This window comes from Vanessa cardui, chromosome 3, assembly GCF_905220365.1.
Source record: "Vanessa cardui chromosome 3, ilVanCard2.1, whole genome shotgun sequence".
Classification (NCBI taxonomy): Eukaryota; Metazoa; Arthropoda; class Insecta; order Lepidoptera; family Nymphalidae; genus Vanessa; species Vanessa cardui.
In genome coordinates, this window is record NC_061125.1 from 329,615 (window position 1) to 350,667 (window position 21,053).

The 21,053-nt window shown below is 38.7% G+C and overlaps 3 protein-coding genes across 4 annotated transcripts in view; 1 reads left to right on the top strand and 2 right to left on the bottom strand.

Annotated features, from left to right (window-relative positions):
* The window catches only part of LOC124543625 (cathepsin L-like), a 113,303-nt gene that overhangs the window by 37,775 nt on the left and 54,475 nt on the right, over positions 1–21,053 (bottom strand). The gene's annotated exons all lie outside the window — the stretch shown is intronic.
* On the bottom strand, positions 7,502–13,500 carry LOC124543629 (cathepsin L-like). Its single transcript, XM_047121886.1, has 7 exons — positions 13,455–13,500; positions 12,434–12,554; positions 12,154–12,353; positions 9,988–10,135; positions 8,642–8,847; positions 8,365–8,563; positions 7,502–7,942 (listed from the first exon to the last, which is right to left on the bottom strand). Exons 2-7 carry the CDS (start codon positions 12,524–12,526, stop codon positions 7,781–7,783), a joined length of 1,008 nt encoding a protein of 335 aa, XP_046977842.1. The 5' UTR covers positions 12,527–12,554; positions 13,455–13,500; the 3' UTR covers positions 7,502–7,780.
* On the top strand, positions 16,017–19,370 carry LOC124543631 (procathepsin L-like). The gene is made up of 7 exons (XM_047121888.1): positions 16,017–16,141; positions 16,485–16,577; positions 16,743–16,942; positions 17,840–17,987; positions 18,561–18,769; positions 18,844–19,042; positions 19,209–19,370. The coding sequence occupies exons 2-7, from the start codon at positions 16,485–16,487 to the stop codon at positions 19,368–19,370; spliced, it is 1,011 nt and encodes a 336-aa protein (XP_046977844.1). The 5' UTR covers positions 16,017–16,141.

Sequence of the window (21,053 nt, forward strand, 5' to 3'; positions counted from 1 at the left end):
TATTAACAAACGAATGCTTGACAGCTACCAAGAATGCAGTGTTGTCGTTTCGCAAAAGCGATTTCATACCAGTGTCAACTTCAATAATTTATTAACTAGTAACATCAAGGCATAGTTCTTGATCGTATCGATGACGTTGCTCATTCTTCGACACGGCCATTCTGATGCGTTCACACGCCCTCGTGTGAATAGTCTGAAAGAAAATAATCTAAGCAGTAAAAAGTTATCGCCTCGGTCAACCCTGACCAAGCAGGGTTACAATGAAACTTTTGCGTTGGTTATTATCTTATTCAAACTAAAGCAAAGATAGAAAAATAGTAACATTACACTTTACAACATATTCTATAACCACTAACATCGCCTCCAACCAGCGGATACTCTCAACAGTCATCGCCTCCAACCGGCGGATACTCTCAAAAATCATCGCCTCCAACAGGCGGATACTCTCAAAAATCATCGCCTCCAACAGGCGGATACTCTCAAAAAACCATCGCCTCCAACCGGCGGATACTCTCAAAATCATCGCCTCCATCCGGCGGATACACTCAAAATCATCGCCTCCATCCGGCGGATACACTCAAAATCATCGCCTCCATCCGGCGGATACACATAATACAATACACAGTGAATTTAATATAAAAACATTTGCAAACAGAACACAAATAACAATAACAAGGAAGATGAATCAAATACATTTTCATTGCTTAACAGTTTTATTAATATCATCAATGTCTATTACAGGGAAATTATCAGGCATTTTTTTCAAGCGGTCATGAGCATATTTGTAAGTTCGGTTACCATTCAAAGCTTTCAAAATGTAACGGTCGCCGTCAAGTACTTCAATGACACGATAGGGTCCTTTATATTTCGGGTCGAGCTTTGTCTGGTTACGCTCTTCACTCTTTAATAAAACAAAATCACCTACATTAAAGTTCACAAATTTTGCCTTGGTACTGTCAAATCGTGTTTTGTCGTAGTCGGCACTCTTTTCCATGTGTTTGACTGCGTCGGCCCTAACCTGTTCAATATCTACCGTCTGTTCGTCACTGTCACATTGTAAAATTTCAATGGGCCTCGCAACTCTACCAATTAAAAGTTCTAAGGGGCTTGACTTGGTTACGCGGTTCTGTGTACAATTCAATGCTAGCTGCACGTCTGGCAGTGCATCTTGCCAGGATTGATCGGAAGTCTCTATAACAGTTAGCATGTTTTTGAGCGTACTCATGACGCGCTCAACTTGGCCATTAGCACGTGAGCTTCCCGTCGCGATTAAGTGCAGCTTAATATTAGAAGTTTCACAAAATGAGCGAAACTCTCGGCTCGCGAAACATCGACCTTGATCCGCGATCAGTCTAGACGGAGCACCGAAAAGAGATACGCTATTCTTAACAGCCCTAATACTACTAACAGTGTCAATGCTATGAGTATGATACAATAGCACGTATTTCGTAAACGCGTCAATAAGAACGAACACATACTCCTTCTTATCATTTTTCCCGCTCAGTTTACCAGTTGCGTCAATATGAACGGTATGCCAGGGGATTGCTACCTTTGGAATGGGGTGTAACTCAGCATGAATTTTTCCCGAATGACCCTTTGAAACTTTACACGTCACACAATTATCAACAAACTTTTTAACGTATTTTGACATATTTTCAAACCAATAAAGATCGTAAACCTTTTCTAGTGTTTTTTCCCATCCCAAGTGTATTAATCCACTGTGCACATTATTAATGACTGACCATCTCAAAGACCTAGGAACAATGGGCAAACATCGTGTTTTTCCGTTTCTTTGAACTTTACGATACAACATATCGGAACGCAATTCATAAGTTTTTGCTACGTCATTGCCAACTAAATTTTCAGACAAATCAGATTTTAACTGAGATATTTCTACATCTCGCTGTTGTTCCGCTAGTAACCAATTTTGACTGAGCTCAGTGATATTGACTTGTTTGGGAGTTACCTTGTCAATTGATTTGGTTGGTGTAACAGGAAAGGGGTTGCGGGAAAAGAAATCAGCATGACACATTTTCTTACCCTCTCTATGTACAACATCAAAGTTAAAGGATTGTAAAAATGCCCACCAACGGTGAACTCTGGGGGTGAGATCGAGTTTAGTACGAGCAGCTTTAAGCGAATTGCAATCAGTAACGACCGTGAATTTCTTGCCATGCAGGTAATGACGGAAGTGTTTAACCGCGTTGACGACCGCAAGAGTTTCAAGCTCATATGAATGATACTTTGACTCAGCAGCCGTCGTACGTCGGCTGTAGTAAGCCACAGCGTAGTTTTTACCATCAATCCTCTGCAACAAGACTGCACCATAACCAATTGCACTCGCGTCAGTATGTAATTCTGTTTCACATTCTGGGTTGAAAATGGTCAGTACTGGTTCACTAGTCAGCGCTTGAATTATTTGTTGCCTCACTCGTTCGTGTTCTGGTTTCCAATTAATTTTACCATTTCCTGTAGTTAAAGCGTATAAGGGTGCCATAATTTGTGAAAACTTTGGAATGTACTGTCGGAAGTAAGACGCTAACCCAATAAATTGTCGTAAGTTAGTCACAGTCTCTGGGGGAGGAAGAGATGTTAAAGCTTCGATCTTTTTAGGATTAGGACGGATTTCACCTTGACTAACTTCGTAACCCAAGTACTCAACTTTAGTTTTAAGGAAGGAACATTTTTTCAACTTCATAGAGAAGCCCCTCGCGGTGAGGACATCTAGGACGTTCTTAAGACGTTCGAGAGCTTCCTCTGGGTTGCGAGCTACAATTAGCAAGTCATCCATGTAGACAACCACATATAAGTTTGCTAAATCACCTAAGGCCTCCATGACTGCACGCTGAAAAACAGCCGGAGCATTTCGGAGACCAAAGGGCATAGCCAAAAACTCATACTGGCCGTCGGGTGTTATAAAGGCAGTCGTTTCAATGGAATCAGGGTGCATAGGGATTTGATGGAACCCAGAAGCCATGTCAAGTATCGAAAAATAGCATCCACCATGTAGCCGGGCTATCTGATCCTCAATACGTGGAAGAGGAAACCTGTCCGGTATAGTATTGTCATTAATTTCGCGGTAGTCGGTACACATTCGGACATCTCCATCTTTCTTTTTAACCAAAAGAATTGGGCTCGCATTAGGGGACGAACTCGGTCGAACAATACCAGCATTAACTAACTCACTCACACGATCGCGTACGATTTTACGTTCGTCAAGACTAAGGCGGTACGGACGTCTATACACAGTCTTACTTGGGTCCTTTAGTCGTATTTGCATTGGGGCAACGTCAGCCCTAGTCGTTGGAATACCGTTAGTGAAGTATTGTTTATACAACGTCAAAATTTCAATTAATCGGGTCTTATACTCAGGGGGTGCATCTGTGTCAACACAGTCAGAGTCAATTGTCAAATTATTATCAACATCACATGCCTTAACTAAGGTAACCTTATTAAATTTCAGTTTGTCACATGTCATGTTAACAGATAAACCTTGTCCCAACAATTCACGTCCTACCATAATATCATAGCGTAAATATGAGTCAGGCAAAACATGAAATAAAATGTCTACAGTAATATTGTCAATCTCAACAGTTGAAATAATTTGTTCGGTACTATTGACTGAAGTCTTACCAATGCCAGTCATGGTAACCACATTATAAAAACGTTTGCCACAAAATTTAGAAGCCAAAGACTCTTTAATAAGTGAGCACTCAGCACCAGAGTCGTAAGAAAATTGAAAGTGCTCACCAGAGTGTAGTAACAATCCAGTCGGCGCGCTCACCGCACAAACATCTACTCGCTTCTCGCTTGAGCGGGAACTGCCAGAGCCATCCTGGGTTCGTCGTCTGGGGCACTCCGACGCGTAGTGACCCGTACCTCGGCATTGGAAACAGGTCACATGAGACTTATCAGGAACGCTTCTAATCTGACATGTAGCACGTTGAGGTTCACTCGATGAAGTCGCCGATCTACTATTCTGTCTTAAAGCAGGCATGCTCTGTCTATGGCGACATTGTGGCGCTTTATGCCCGAGCTTTCCGCAAGTAAAACACTTTACTACGTTTTCACGGCTTCGTTTCACATCTAAAGTATTGTCACTACCAAATGAAGAAGCTTTACGTTTCAGGAATGATATAGACTTTAATTCCTGCTGTAATCGATTTCTACTGGATATGTGTTGCGTGAATGACATTCTTTGTACTCGCGGATCGAACTGAGCAATGTGTGACATAACCGTCGCTACTGCTATTTGCTCGACGGAAAGGTTTTTCCACTTTGTCATGAGTGAAGTCATTAAGGTGGCAGCATACGAAGCAAGACACTCATTTTCTTTAGGCTTGGTACCGCGCAGGTTAATAAGATGGGCAGCCGCTGTTTCAGGACAATCAAACCTCGCGATAAAAAGATCTTTGAAATCAGCCCAGCACATTCCATGATAAGATACCTGGGCTAGCCAAGCCGATGCTTGACCTTTCAATGCTGTACTCAACGCTAACATCAGCGGAGCACCGGTAATTTGTTGGTCCGGAACACACATATCAGCAGTACTAATCCATGCACGCGCGTCCACATGTTCTTGATCCGGGTTAAACTCAGGAAAACGTAATTTACCTTCAGTGGGCGGTCCTTTCATGGCTTGCACTAGTGCCATGAAATTACGGTTCTGCTGTTCCATAAGGAAAAACCATTTTTCTTCGTCCGATGGTAATTTCTTTTCACGTGGGAGTCGTGAGCTGCATCCCACTTCTGATATCGCATCCTCCATACGTTCGGGCTCAGATCGCTCTTCTTCCATTACTTAATTTTTAAAAATAAGACCGTTAACGGATTTTACAATATTTTATTTTTACGGAACAAATCGATATTAACAAACGAATGCTTGACAGCTACCAAGAATGCAGTGTTGTCGTTTCGCAAAAGCGATTTCATACCAGTGTCAACTTCAATAATTTATTAACTAGTAACATCAAGGCATAGTTCTTGATCGTATCGATGACGTTGCTCATTCTTCGACATATATATATATATATTTTTCTTTTCTATTATTTTCTTTTTCTTTTAAATTGTAAACCTATATTTAACATAGATCTGTATTTGTAACAAGAAATAAAAGGCTTTTTATTGTATTTTATTTTATTTATTTATTTCGAATCAACATTGAAACGCAAGTAACAAGAGCGCTAACAAATGGAGGTCGTCGTATAAAAAAAGGTAAAAAGTAATAGCCTGTAAATTTCCCACTGCGGGGCCAATGGCCTCCTCTCCAATTAAGGAGAGAGTTTGGAACATATTCCACCGCGCTGTTCCAATGCGGGTTGGTGGAGTATACATGTGGCAGAATTTCAATGAAATGAGGCACATGCAGGTTTCCTCACGATGTTTTCGTTCAACGCCGAGCACGAGATGAATTTTAAACACAATTTAAGCACATATACATTTTGCTGCTTGCCTGGGTTTGAGCTCGAAATCACCGTCTAACCGCTGGGCTATCTAGGTTCGTCGTATACTACACACACTACACTCAAACACAGTAAACAGTACACTCAAATGACTCAAACATGCACATGTATATTTTAGGAAGCAGGTATAACTCGACTGAGACCTTTTGATCTGAAGTATTTCTTTTAACTTACATAAAAAAATCTAATATAAAAAACATATTTTCTTGATGACAATACATATGAACTGAGTAGCAATACTTGATGTTATTGTTTTCAACCGACTTCCAAAAGGAGGAGGTTATCAATTCGTCTGTATTTTTTTTTTTTTTTTTTTTTTTTTTATGTTTGTTACCTCATAACTTTTCACTGGGTGGACCGATTTTGATAATTTTTTTTTTGTTTGAAAGGTAGTGCTTCCCGTGGGGTCCCATTTTTTTTATTTTTTTTTCCGATGATGGTATCCATGTGAAAACGACATAAGTCTTAAATTTGCATTATGTATATGCGCGACAAATAGGTGAATAACTGAAAATCCCGTTAACCAATTTTGATAATTCTTTTTTTATTATAAAATATATACTTCAAGGGTAATTTGGTGAAAGTTTGGTAAGGTTCTGGGCACAGGATCCATGACAAAGTAACGGAACGGAAGGGAACGGAACAATTCTGAGGAGCACGTTAGCGATACTCGGTCGAATCTTTTATTTATAGGTTATTTGGATATTTGAGTCACCTTCCGTAATGTGGTTATGTTTATGTAATTATCATAGTCGAATATTATAATCAACTAGCTACCCACCCCGGCTTCGCACGGGTGCAATACTGATACTAAATATACTACAGAATTTGTTTATATACGACATCACATCGCAAACTTCTAAAATTATCAGTGTTTCTTTACTATATTGTTCATGTATTATATACACAAACCTTCCCCTTGAATCACACTATCTTTTAAAAAAAACCGCATCAAAATCCGTTGCGTAGATTTAAAGATATAGGGACAGAGAAAGCGACTTTGTTTTATACTATGTAGTGATGGAACTCCTATACGGCTCGCAGTTAGGGTGCGATATGGGGCAGAATTTCTTACTATCTTTAATCAAATTTTGTGTATGTGATGTGATGTCATATGATGTACGAAATATAGTTGGTCTTTTTCAAAGTTTTTTTGCTGAGTTCGATTACAGCTCTTTCGAGGGATCCTTGTAGTTTACGCCGCGTGACGTATTAAATCCGCATTTTCGAAAGTCTATTTTTGCTTTATTCGCAAGTTTCCTTTGAAATTGTCCTCGAAGTAGTTTCTGACTCATATAAACGGAACGCTTAATCTATCCATGTTAAAAAAAAATAGTTAGTCAACATCAGCTTCACTTAAAATCAAAAAATAAATAAAATTTTAACAAAAAGAAAAACCGACTTCAAACAAAACACTATTTTAAAACAAATGAATATCACGAAAAAGTAATAAAAATAATTGCGTATTCAACATATTTTTTAGAGTCTTCCTAAGTTAAATGAAATGAAAAATATTAGACTACTTAAAAGTCGATTAACGATTATATCATGTAGTTATAATTATTGTTATATTTGGAGTCGGTGTCAGCCAATAAAACCCTACAGTATATCTATCAAAAAACAATACGAGAATACTTTAGCAAATATGTTTTTTACAAATTACCTTTTACACAAAAATATACTGGATCAATCAAGGGGCTCGTATCGCTTCTTTCTTTTGATTGTTGGGGCAAGGGCACCGTGGCTGACACCGGCTCCAAATATACCAATAACTATAACTACATGATATAATCGTTAATCGACTTTTAAGTAGTCTAATATTTTTCATTTCATTTAACTTAGGAAGACTCTAAAAAATATGTTGAATACGCAATTATTTTTATTACTTTTTCGTGATATTCATTTGTTTTAAAATAGTGTTTTGTTTGAAGTCGGTTTTTAACACCAAATGGTTTGAATTAAATAGGTATAATAGCATGGTTTTGATCATTAAGAATTACTTTTCGTTCAAATGTTTTAAACACAAGTTTAGATTTCTAAAATCAGTTTGTCTTTTTGTATTTCTTCTTATATATGTACATAGGTTTACAATAAACTCTTAGGTTAACAAGCAAAGACATAATTGACAGCTTAAATTAGTTTACGAATATATGATATATTCGTACTCAAATGAAGATCTATTTTTCATGAATTAAAGACCAAATAAAAGTTTTTTTTATAAGTTTTAAAGTTAACACCTAACGCGAGGAATATGAGACAGCTACAGGAATCGCTACGGTCTTGGATTGTTAAAACTTATAAACAAAGGGCTGTTCAGCTCAGACGAGCGGGTAGGTGGCGGCCGTGGCGACGCCGCAGTGGTTGTCGCGGTTGCGCGCCAACTGCATGTAGCCGAGTCTTCCCCACGAGCGTCCCCATGAGTTCTTCAGGAGCCAGTAATCGTCGTGCTCGTCGTCCGTACCGTAACCCACCACCAGCATCTGTGAACGGTCAGAGGAGTGAAGATGTATCGATATTTAATTGTTTATTAGCACGACTGTATTAATTATATCATATGTTATTATGGAAACTGAAAAAATCGAACAATTTCATATTTATACTATACGCAAGTAAGCAACGATAACAATGATTACAGTGCTTCCATTAGTTCTTCTCCGCTAGAGTCTTCCAGGGGTTTATAAGTTAAAAAATATTTATATTACGAAAAGCTTCCTTATCAGCAGAATATTAAATACGGAGGGCGCAGAAGCATTTGGTGTCCTGGAGATCGGGGTGGACGCTCTATTCGCTGTACGGACGGACCGGTCCGGACGATACCTTACCATCGTACTCATCATAATATTGTAATGTACTTTTTGATCTCTTCTTTGTTTACAAATAGAGATAGAGATCTCCAACTCACCGCATGATTTACTTTTTTGGAAGAGCATTTCTTCTCGTAGTAGACTCCAGTGGTGTAGAACTGGAATGCCCTTTCGCTGGCGTCGATTGTGACGGAGACGGGTCCCACGGTGGCCACGGCTTGTTTCAGGGTTTTCTCGTCACCCTTCGGCAAGTCCACGAAGCCAACAACTGTCGCACCCACGTCGTCGGGGTCGTACCTGAAATGGTAGAATTTTAGTGCTTCAATTTAGCGGTCATCGTTTATCAATCATAGCACGCCCGACGCTCGCCCGTACCTGCACAGTCTGCTAACGCCCTTGTAAGGGTAGGTCTCCTCTGTATTGATGCCGCCGTTGTCACGGATGTATGTAAAGGAGTTGGCAACGAACCCGCCTTTGCAGCCTTTGTTTCCGTACGCACCCGAGCAGTCAATCAGATTCTGCTCCGACAGCGACCAGAGGTAGCCGGTTTTGAGGAAGTGCTTTGCCTCCAGCGAGCCCGTCTGCAGCGATTGTCATGTTACAGTTACATTGCGGCAAATGAATAGATATAAATAGATCACTCGCTGGTCGAGCTTTATTCAGTATTGTTGCGATCCGGTTTAATGTTGCAAAAAGTAACTATTGAGCTTCTTGCTGATTCTTCTCGGTAGAATCTACTTTCCGACCAAGTTGTAGCTTCATTTAAAATATTTGTTAAATAACGATCTAAAAGTGCTTGTAAAAGCCTACTTGAATAAAGTATATTTTCATTGAAGTATATTTGATTGTTGCAGTAGAAAAAATCAAAGACAAAAAAGATCACGTGTTCGGACCATCGGGTAGGTAACCCGATGGTCCGAACAGCTTCAAAATATAACGCGACTTATTATTCCGACTGCCCTGAGACTAGCCGAGACAGATTGGTGTGGAGGAAGCCAGTCGACACATCGGTAAAAGCATTTCAGGACGAGTACGACCTTCTGTAATGAAGGTCACAAAGAAGATGAAGGGAGCTTTCGTGTTTGTTATTTCACAGTTCGTCATTAGTTATTCTCATTTAGCTTCGAGTAAAATAAAACACAACTCACGCTCAGGGTCGTTTTTTTTTCAAAAAAAACGACCCTTGTGTATATATTAGTTGATGATATTTAAAGTAGGTAATCAAAATAAATATTATATATTAAGGAGTAATATTTCTTCGTTTATAGGCTCTTTATACGTTTATACGTTCACAAACTCAACTTCAGAACACAGTAATATTTATAATTTTAAAATATAGATTAAGCCATAGTCAAATTAAAATGAAGGAAAGTGAAAATTACTTAATGTAAAATATATTGTATATGTATCGGTGAAAGAATGATAAAATAGGTGAATATTTCCCACGCCCAATACAAGTATTTGTTAATGTACAAAACGAAACCTACTAAATATTTTTAAATATATTTCACGTGTCACATTGGCGGAGAAGGACACACGTGTATCATATAAATTAGCACGACCGTTCATATCGAACACTTAGATCATAGTAGATAAGTAGCTGATGCAATTAAAATATAACATATGTTGCATCAAATTAATATTGATGGGTAACATTTTGTGTCATTGGAACCAGTGTCGTGTTTAAAAGGGTGGTGTGGGTGCGGAAAGCGGACACTCACGGTGCTGAACGCCCAGCTGGAGCCACACTTTCCTTGGTCCTTGACATCGGTGACGGCGCCATGTTTGCGCCAGTCCATCATCTTTGGCACCGCCAGGTTGGCGGGCAACACGAACGTGGCGCCGCTTGAAGCTTGTCCCTCGTCGAGTCTGCCGACAGACACACGTTCCTCACTATCTTCTCTAAGCCTGCCTCAGAGCTAAGTGCATAAACCCTTACATTGACATAATATTAAAATTTATTTTTTGTTATACTAATAATCCATATTTTAGTCTATTTTGGTACAAAAGCTATTTTTTAGTTATTCGGTTTTACCAGAAATCAAAAGTCGCTCGACAACTGATGCGGGAACGGAACTTCATAAACATACATACTGTGTAAGAGAAGAATCAACAAATGCTAGTGGCGCATTCTTAAATTCCTTTAGAGATTTTATTTGTATATAAATCAATCGATTTTACAATAGCAAAATTATAACTTAGTGTTCAGACAGGATACAATCATATAAATTTAATTGTATTCGATCGACCCAGAAATGGTGGAACAGAGTAGCCTCAGTACGCCGTCGGCTGTACAAGCAATTGTAGCTTTCAAGCTTAGTCATTTCTGTTTTTTAAATAAATTAAATCAATTCTAGGTTGCAGGTTACCTTGCTAATCATTGGAGAGAATATTTGAGAACACGACAATCCAATATTTATTGTATTAAATATTATATTAACGAGATTTCGTCTCGTCTCTTTAGGTAATAAAGTTGGTGACATAGCACGGGTATTTGCATTTGCTAAATTTTGGGGTAACAATATGCAGTGCAACGGGAACCAATGGGTATCTCCATGTATTTACTTGCTTACTTCCTCAGGGATAAAGAAACGAAAATATGAATAATCGAACACAATATTTTATAATTAATTATTGTAGTCATTTCATAAGCGCGAGGAAAAATATAAGTTATTAATAGAGGGTAAGCTCATTAGTGACAAGTAGTGCAGATATAAATGTTTGTTTGGACAAATTTAGACTTGCAAATCATGTAATTATATCAGACATTACTCATGTGGGGTTTTCAGTTTTAATGAAAAGTCGAGTCAATGTATTTTGCTTTCTTCGAAGTCAAACTAAATCACTCGAGGAAAATGTGTTATTCACGAACTCAAGCGAGCAAATAGATGCAAAAGCAGTGAATGTTTTTTTCTGTATATGTATAATAATCAATATAATAATGATATATGATGAAATGCAGGTAGCACATGTATTAACTACTGAGTTTCTTGCCGGTTCTTCTCGGTAGAATCTACTTTCCGAACCGGTGGTAGCTTCACTTAATTGTTAAATGACGATTCAAAAGTGCTTGTAAAAGCCCACTTGAATAAAGTATTCTTTGATTTTGATTTTGATTGAAATTGGGTTAAATTAAACAGCCGACAGAGGCAAAACTTGGAAACTAGGGAATAACACAAATTTATATCATTTATATACTTAATTGTCTGATTTTCCGAACGTCATTATGTCAAGTGATCAGATTGTTTTTAATTTTATTCAGGTTCGGCGGGAAATACGGTCAGCTTGTTAATAATGTTATTTAGCGTAAGTAGAAATAGACTAACTTTGTTAGGTATTCAAATATATAAATCTGAGTGGTTTGGGTCTACACAGCGAGCATTCCAAGGTCACTGGAACTTCGTAAGTTTGAGTTTGAGTGTGAAACTAAGGACCCATTCATTTCATGGAATACTGAAATATTGCAGTAAAATGTGTATAAAGATAACTTTATAATCCCGTGTGTAGTAGAATTTTGAGGATCGATATACTTATTGACTTTGATTTTACTTCGGTTTTTATATAGCCATCTGAACGCAGAACGCGTGCATCTTACCCGATGATTGTGGGTTCAAACCCAGGCAAGCGCCGCTGATTCATGTGCTTAATTTGTCTTTATAATTCATCTCGTGCTCAGCGGTGAAGGAAAACATCGTGAGGAAACCTGCATGTGACAAATTTCATAGAAATTCTGCCCCATGTGTATTCCACCAACCCGCATTGGAACAGCGTGGTGAAATATGTTCCAAACCTTCTCCTCAAAGAGAGAGGAGGCCTTTAGCCCAGCAGTGGGAATTTACAGGCTGTTGTTGTTGTTGTTTTTTTATATAGCGATGCCGTGCACTCACTTGGCGCTGCTGTTGAACTCGTTCATGGTCACGAACTCGTGGTGCAGCATGTCCGCGTACTTGTTGACTCCGAGGCGGTAGGTCTCCTGGCCGCTTTCGAAGCGCCGGTTGTGCTTTTCTATATAAAGTTTGTTCTCGGCGAAGATCTTCATACGGAACTTGTCTTCGGTCTGGTCTTCGTAAGATTTCTTATGTCGAAGCTAATGCAAACGATGGTGTTATTGATATCTATAATATCAATCACGGAAATCGCAATATCTAAGCACGGGATTTGGTTTACCTTGAAGGCGTTCCACTCCTCCTTGATAAGGTCAGTAAAGGTGTCGGCGACGACCACTACCACCACCATCACCAGCACAGCCAGGCTCTTCATTGTGTTATTTACATTAAATACTTCACGTCTGTTGTAAAAAAAGGCATATCGATTATATTTTAACTGTATTTTTATTTTTTTGCTACAATTAGAGCTAAGAGTTGGGAACCAATCTTTTATACAAAATGCAAAAGCAGTGCTGGCAATAAACTGCCCTGGTATAAAACGTTGCCTACATCAATGTCGATTCACCAATACTAAACAGTACGTTAAAGAAGACCTTTATTTTTTTTCTTCTGGCTTCGTTTAAAAGATATCTCCGTTACTAAAGATCGATATCGGTTGTTCTAAATAATGGGACTGTAACCTGTCGAGAGGTGCTTGATTAAAATATCTATAAAGAACATAAATTACGTTCTTTAAATATACGTAAATATGTGGTAACACAGAGGCTTAATAGTAATATATTTACTGGAAATACAGTATGATTTTATTTGTAATCCTCCGTGTAATCCTCCGTGTAAACATAATCAGTCATAATTTGTAGCATAATAAAATAAAAAATTCTTAAGAAATCTGTGTTCATTAATATTCATAATATTTTCGTAAACAGCGACCGATTTTCTGAAGTATTCAAGCAAATAAGATGTCCAAAGTAATTTTCTATACAACCTGTGGTATCAATAATTGCTACTTTTTATAACTACCCATATATTAATAAATTATGATATTAATGACGGTTGTGATTTTTGTAGATTTATTAATAAAAGTCACTGGTAACAATTGTTATAAATTTAAGCGACCAGTCTTGCGCCTTACGGAAATGATTTGTTTTAATTGTAACAAAGCTATTGTTTGGTTTGGTTTTCATCTAATCATACGAGACAATATGTAACACGCAATGGAGTCATACGCTGATTCGAAGCGTGCAATACAAAGATATAGGTATGTGTGGCTTATAAACTATAAATTAATTGATCTGCCTTACCTTAATTTATAGTAGACGGCAGCAACGGAACACGCCTAGAAACCGCAAGGGCTAAACAAATGCAAGTTACAATCAGGCGTGATTTATATTTGACTGCGACGGGTAAATTAATTAACTTGATTCATTGAGGTTACACATCGTTGACCTCTCCATTGAGCGCTATTTATAAATATGCCTAGCACTGAAACGGAAATATACGTATCCGGTCCCGGGCAAAACCCAAACTCTTGATCCCCTTCCGCTCAAGAGTTTGGGTAGGTATAGTTAGTAGGTACTAACTAGAATATATTGATTATTAACAACACAATAATATTTATATATTGTGTAGATGGGTTGTGGCAGCTAATTTCTCAAGATTGGCGGAGCAGAGGCGAGAATCGGAACGTCTTTGGGTAGATCGTTGACTTTTTACCGTCAGGTGGGCATGATCTGTGAAATTTTGAACAACTCCATCATTTTAAAATTCAATGAAGATCGTCAAAAAATAAAGTTCAGGACTTCACTACTACACTTGTTAGAAGAAGACGCTGTCGCTTAGACGCTAAAGCTTTAGTTAGATGCCTCTCTTGTAGCGCCTTTAGATGTCGCTCACTTGGAGCCCCTTAAAGTAAATATTATACACTATTGGCGCAGCGCTAGCCTTCTCAGAAACATTCAGATGTTCCACCACAAGATTCGATACCCATCTCAGAATTTTTCGTAAAAAAATAAAAATAAAGTTGATCAGTCAGATGGTAGTAGAATAACGCCGAGTGTTGTGGCGAGTAGCAGCATCAAAAGCAAGCAGTGGAACTAGTTCAATGCTCAACTTGCACATGTTAATTTACGCAGTCCGGATATGTAAATAAAAAATAAAAAAATAATATTATTGATTTTGTTTCGTTCCCTGAATAATTAAATGCTTGTGTGATACAAAAACATTATTATCACAATTGCAATTGGATCCCTCAAATGCGCTTAAAAGGTAAAATAAAATTATTTGTTGAAAACATGCCGTCATCTTTCATTTACCGGGTGATAAGCGCTGCAGCCGAAATATATGTAACGAATATTATTTTAAAACCTAAATGACACCCTGCTTATACGAAACAATGTCGTATTCCTAAGAGTTTAAAGTCCGTGTTGAAAGACAAGCCAATAAATTGGATGGATAACCAAGATAGATTGACACTCAGCTCACTGCAAGCGCTTTACCAATGTTTGCAAATTAATAATAATTGATGCAATTAGAGCTCACGAAGATTAAAGAGCATTAATAAGCTTTACCTTAACTGTTTACTTGGTGGTAGGGCTTTGTACCGTCTGGGTAGGTACCAACCACTCATCAGATATTCTACCGTCAAATAAGTGTACATAGTATTGTTGTGTTCCGGTTTGAAGTGTGAGTGAGCCAGTGTAACTACAGGCACAAGGAACATAATATCTTACTTCCAAAGATTGGTGGCGCATTTGCGATGTAAGGAATGGTTAATATTTCTAACAGTGGCATGTGTATAGGCGGTGCTGACCACTTACCATCAGGTGCCTCATATGCTCGTCTGCAAACCTATAGCTAGAAAAAAAACTGAAGATTTTATTCTAATCCAAAGCACCTCCTTATTATTTACAGAAAGTGCGAGCATAACTATCCTGTTATTATGTTATTATGTTAATCCTGTTATTATGCAAATAAGTTGTAAACCTAATAGAGTACACGTTCCTTATATTTTGCGAAGTAATCGTCTATATTTAAGCTAGATCAATAACATAGCTTGTTAGTAACTCCTGGACCAAGTCGTGTCACTTGTATTGTTTTTAAATAAATCATTAATACACTGGACAACATCAGAAACATTAGTCAGACCTCAATGTAAGTAACTCAAGCACTTGTGTTATAGAAAATTAGAAGTAACCAACCCAAGACATCATAGAAAACTAATGAACTTTTTCTACATCGACTAGGCCATCGAGGTACCCATGAAAACCTGCGTACACACTATTCCACCATGGAGTTCGTCATATTTATTATTGTTAATTACGGAATTTATGTAAAAATAACAATTAAGTATTTAATTTAATTTTAGAATAGAGTAGATTAGAATATGTTTTTATGTAGAGAAAATAAAATAAACTATTCTTAACGCGTGACATACATGGCTTTAATTACTTTTTCCTTGAAACACAATTAAAAGAAAAATCCTGTAAACAATTTGTGTTAACCTACATCACATACAGCCTATCTTCATCTCCGAATTTCGATAGAATTGAAAACAATCTGAATGTTTTAATATTAATAATGGAAGATCTTTCTTTCCTTATCTACCATGACAAGATCATTTTGTTTACATGGGAATATTAAGTAACACAATAGTAAGGGAACCTTCGGTTTCTATGCAGCATATCTTTTTTTTTTTACGTAAGTGTGATTTTACCCCTCTGTCGCCTAATCTCTCCCTCCGTTGCCACGAGAGGTTGTACCGAAAAGGCTCGTGATTCTTCGGTCCGTGAGTAGGGGGTGTGAGGCGTGATTAATGGTAACGCCCACTCGAGCGAAGTCAACTCTGAGCTATGTATATAAATCAAGTAAATTAATTCAGTCGCCGCAGTCAAGCAGGACTCTCATCTGAGTAAGGCTTGCATTTGTGTAACGAGTTAACACAAGATTCTAAGCGTGTTCCGCGGCTGCCGTCTACTGTATAAAAATTAAGGTAAGAAGGAGAGAATAATATTTTTATAATTTATAAATCGCACCAATAAATAAGCAGGCTCAACTGAGGGCCACGACAGTAATTTAGGATAAGTTCGATATTCAGCTTGCACCCTGTTTTTTTCTTATTAATTATATTTTTTTCATAATGCAAGGGTTATTCGTAGTACAAGCATGGAATAATAACTTTGTTTACATAAAACATATTAAATTAAGTCTTTAAGTGTGTGGAAATGTGGCAAGAACGCTAGCAGCTAGAAACTATCACTATGTACAAGTATATTTGCCATTTTATTGAGACTCGCTTTTCAGTAACAGTAATATTTGCGAAATTTTGAATGCAGATGAAGAGCCTGGCTGTGCTGGTGGTGGTGGTGGCGGTGGTCAGTGCCGACAGCTTCGCCGACTTCGTCCGCGATGAATGGAACGCCTTCAAGGTAAACAAAACTTAATTCATGAGCCTAGTATCGCTCAAATTAATAAAAGTTTCAGTAGTTTATTTGTATAACTTTATACATATCGTCCTAAAAGTATGTATGTGTATATACCAAAGTAGTTTTCGCAACATATGAAAGTAACAATGAAACGATCGTCTGCATTAGCGGGAACACAAGAAATCGTACGCAAACGAGACGGAGGAAAAGTTCCGAATGAAGATCTTCGCCGAGAACAAGCTGAAGGCGGAGGAGCACAACCGGCGCTTCGAGCGCGGCCAGGAGACCTACCGCGTCGGCGTCAACAAGTACTCCGACCTGCTGCACCACGAGTTCGCCACCTTGAACGGCTTCAACCGCACCGCCAAGTGAGTGCACGCTTGTTCCCAAACTAATAGAAATTTCTACGAAAGTCTTTTATATTTTTACGAACATACATCTCTGTTGAAAAGCTACAGGCGAGATTATAAACTCTCGTTTGAAATAACCTTTGGTCTCATGTTATATATCGCATTAATAAAGTTTGTATTTAAAAATTTAATTCTCTTAGCGGCGAATTCTGTATCACGCAGTCTACTCGCCAACCCATTAATCGTAGTATCAGGGGCGTCTCGTAGAATGTAAAGTGACACATATGTTTATAATTAAACATAAATATGTGACATTAGAAGTCACAAATTAGATAATAAGTTTTTTTACTATTGAACAGTAAATTATTGGCTTTATGCAATGCAATGTATTGAAGCCAAATTGTATTTTCGAAAGAGAATGCAATTTGGCTGCGCCGTCAGATAATGTTTGGCGTCTTTCTAACTCAAAAAAAAAACGAACACGTATACCTTGTACACACGTTGACCCAGCAAGTAATACTTTATTGTGCTTGTCATCCAAAACATAAGGTAGGCCATTTATAGAAGTGACCAAGAGAGATGGACCAAGAATATGCTGTTGAGGGTCCTCCATATGTATCGGAGTCCTAGGAGACCTTAAACTGTAAACATCAACCACCCAACCAACAGATTGAGTGCGTTCTTAATGCAGTAGTAGCGTAGCTTCCTAAGCAGTGTTTCATGTTGCACACAAAGGAAGGCCTAAGAGAGGTCACAAAGTTCTATTATCTTACACCTAACACAAGCGCTGGCTTAAATGGTGGGTTAAAAAATAATATTAGTTATTTCTTATAAAAGGGAATAACTACTATTTTTTTTTAAAAGCTGTGCAATGGACTGAGAGCCGGTAATCAGGTGTGAGTTGTCTGTTGGCAGACTTAAGGATGGAAAAGCTCTACGCGGTGTGACGTTCCTGTCTCCCAACAACTTGGCGGCACCGAAGTTTATGGACTGGCGCACGGAGGGCGCCGTCACCCCAGTTAAGGACCAAGGAAGTTGCGGTTCCGGCTGGGCCTTCAGTGCTGTAAGTGTCCGCCCCCCGCACCCACGCCACCCCCCTACACACCTTATTCCAATGCAACAAAATGTTACCCATTGATATTTCGTTTGGTGCAATATGTGTACGTTGTAATTGTAGCAACTCCTAGCGTTCGATATGAACATTTAGGTTGGTTGACGGCGAACGAGTCTCGTTCTGACAATATGACCAAATTTAAATAATAACTCAGAGTCGGAAGTTTCCAAACTATCCTATCTTTGTCTTGGTGCTAATAACGCAAATACTTCGAAAGTTATCTCAATATAATGTTTTAAAGTTTATACATTAACAAATGCTAGTATCAAGTGTGAGAAAGTAGTGTTATTCTTCTTAACGTTTTATGGTTGCAAATGGTTTATGTAACTCGCAAGAGGAAAAGAAGAGTATTTGAGCATTTCATTTAGTTTAAATATCATCTACCAATGTAAAATGCTCGTGTTTTGGTGGACAACCCTGAGCATGATGAATTATAACCACATTTGAGGTATAAACTGTTTTTCGACCCTATTTGGTTTTATTCCTTCTCGAAACATAACTGTAACCTAACCGCCATCACAGACGGGCTCGCTGGAGGGGCAGCAATTCCGCAGTAGCGGCGTCCTCGTAGAGCTGTCGGAGCAGAATCTAATCGACTGCTCGAAAGATTACGATAACAACGGCTGCGATGGCGGTTCCGTGCCCCACGCCTTCACCTACATCCGCGACAACGGAGGCATCGACACGGAGGAGAGCTACCCCTACGAGGAGGACGACGAAGACAACTGCAGGTGCGCGCGAGGGTGGCTGTGCTGAGCGATGGCGCACACTCGCCGGCCCAGCCGCTTAACGTCGACTGTTGCAGGTACAATCCCAGGAACGTGGGCGCGAAAGTCGTCGGCTTCGTGGACCTGCCGAAGGGTAACGAGAAGAAGCTGCTGGATGCCGTGGCCTCCGTAGGGCCTGTCTCCGTCTCCATCGACGCCAGCCAGCCGTCCTTTCAGAAGTACACCACCGGAGTCTACTACGACAGTAGATGTTCCTCCACCAGGCTCAATCATGCGGTGAGTTGGAGAGCTGAAGCCTTATAGTTTTAAGTACTAAGTAATTTTTTATTATTTAATATTATGATAAGTAGACAAAATTTACGGTGATTACGTGTTATTATGCGAAGAGTCGCAATTTTCACTAAATATAATCGATATAATCTCACCCGTCGTCCGTCCGCAGGTACTGGTGGTGGGCTATGGCTATGATGAGGTCGGCGGCGACTACTGGCTCATCAAGAACTCGTGGGGACGCTCGTGGGGCATGCTCGGCTACATGAAGTTGGCGCGCAACCGCAACAACCACTGCGGCGTCGCCACGGCCCCCACCTACCCGCTCGTCTGAGCTAATATTCACAACGTGCACTCAGGTTCCTAAAGACAATCCTTAAAGTAAATAAAACATTTGGTCATGATTTATGAGACAGAATTAAAAAATGTACATTAAATTTTTCGCAAAAACTACCTGTTTCATTGCCTTCCACATTATAACGTAAGGTATTAGTAGTGAGTGCAAAAGTGTCAAGCTCAGATCTCGTTTAGCTTGTTTGCTAGTACGTTGCACCGGTGTACTGTATGTAGAACATGAAACATCAACAAACCGTAGGTCATCTACGTTGAATGTTAGATTCATCCCGTTTGCGTACATAATAGAGGAAAAACCGATGAAGATTTTGACAAAACAGTATGAAGAACGGAAATGCAAAATAAATTTGCTGGAAATCCAATAGGAAATTTCTGGTTGTTACTGTTAAAAATGTCTGACTTGAAACCGCAGTTTCACTGATAGTGGTATTTCCTATTTACAATGTATCGAATTTGGTATACTTACACTGAAGACAAATATTTGGTACATACAACTTTTTTGATTGCGTAATCATCCGATCAATGCTCAAAGGGCTCCGGCTCATTATACTTCAACTCCGAATCATGGTTAAAGCCTTGTTTATCATCGATATCTCACCCGTGGCCCGTTTTCTGGGATCCGCTAGTAATGACCGTAGTGGGAGAGGTGTGGTCGCGTTGTTTTCTACTTACGTTCATATATTCCTTTCACAGTTCTTACCATAGTTCGTCAGCCCAGTGACCTCCTCCTGATGTGGCCGAACACTTGCTTATCGATTGTGAGACTAGATATTAAACAATTCACAATTTTGTATCTTCTGCATACACTGTGATCCTTTTGAGTTTGTTACATTTTATCAGTGGTAGATAAGTTTTAGTACCTTAAGGGCTGGTGCCATCGTACTCACCTTAATGAGACTATCTCCTCATGGTGTAATGTTCAGGCTGGAATTTCGACAGCCAATGGGCATAAAAGTAATATGACAAAAGAATATTGAGATTCTTTTTTTGCTACAGTTTTTTCCGCAGCGGCACCGGCTCTTAACATGGAACCGAATAAACTAATCCATAAGGTCTCTTACCATTATTACGACTAAATCCACGAGGCTCAGTACAGACAGAATTGAATGTAATCGTTTCTACAAAGAAAATCCATACAAAGTGGTACCCAAGATGCAGTTGTGACAAGCGCTGACGAAACGATGTCGAAGTTTTTGATCGATTACTATATAAGCGATCATAAAGACCCAATAGTTAACGGTAAAAAAATGGCGTCTTATGTGATGACTGACAAGTGTTTTGTTTATTAAACCCAATTTTGAAACAATGTTACCTTTTTAATGCTTACTTTAAATATGTTGTGATGTGCTCATAATAAAAAAGTGAGGCTTAGGCGCCGAAAAAAAAAACATAAATCATCAATGCGATCAGAGAAAATACGCAAAATGCCGGCTACTTTATTTTTGCAGTAATTTCGGCTAGACAAAACTATTTTCGAAGCCCTTTGTCGTGATTTACGACACAAGACTTCGTAAAAATATTTTTTTTTAATTATTATGGACTATAAGCAGTCACTACATTTACTCATGTAATAATAAACACATTCAGACTTAACAGTTAACATAAAGTGTGCGACATATTATTAAGTATATATTTATACACATTATTGTATATTTTGTGTGCA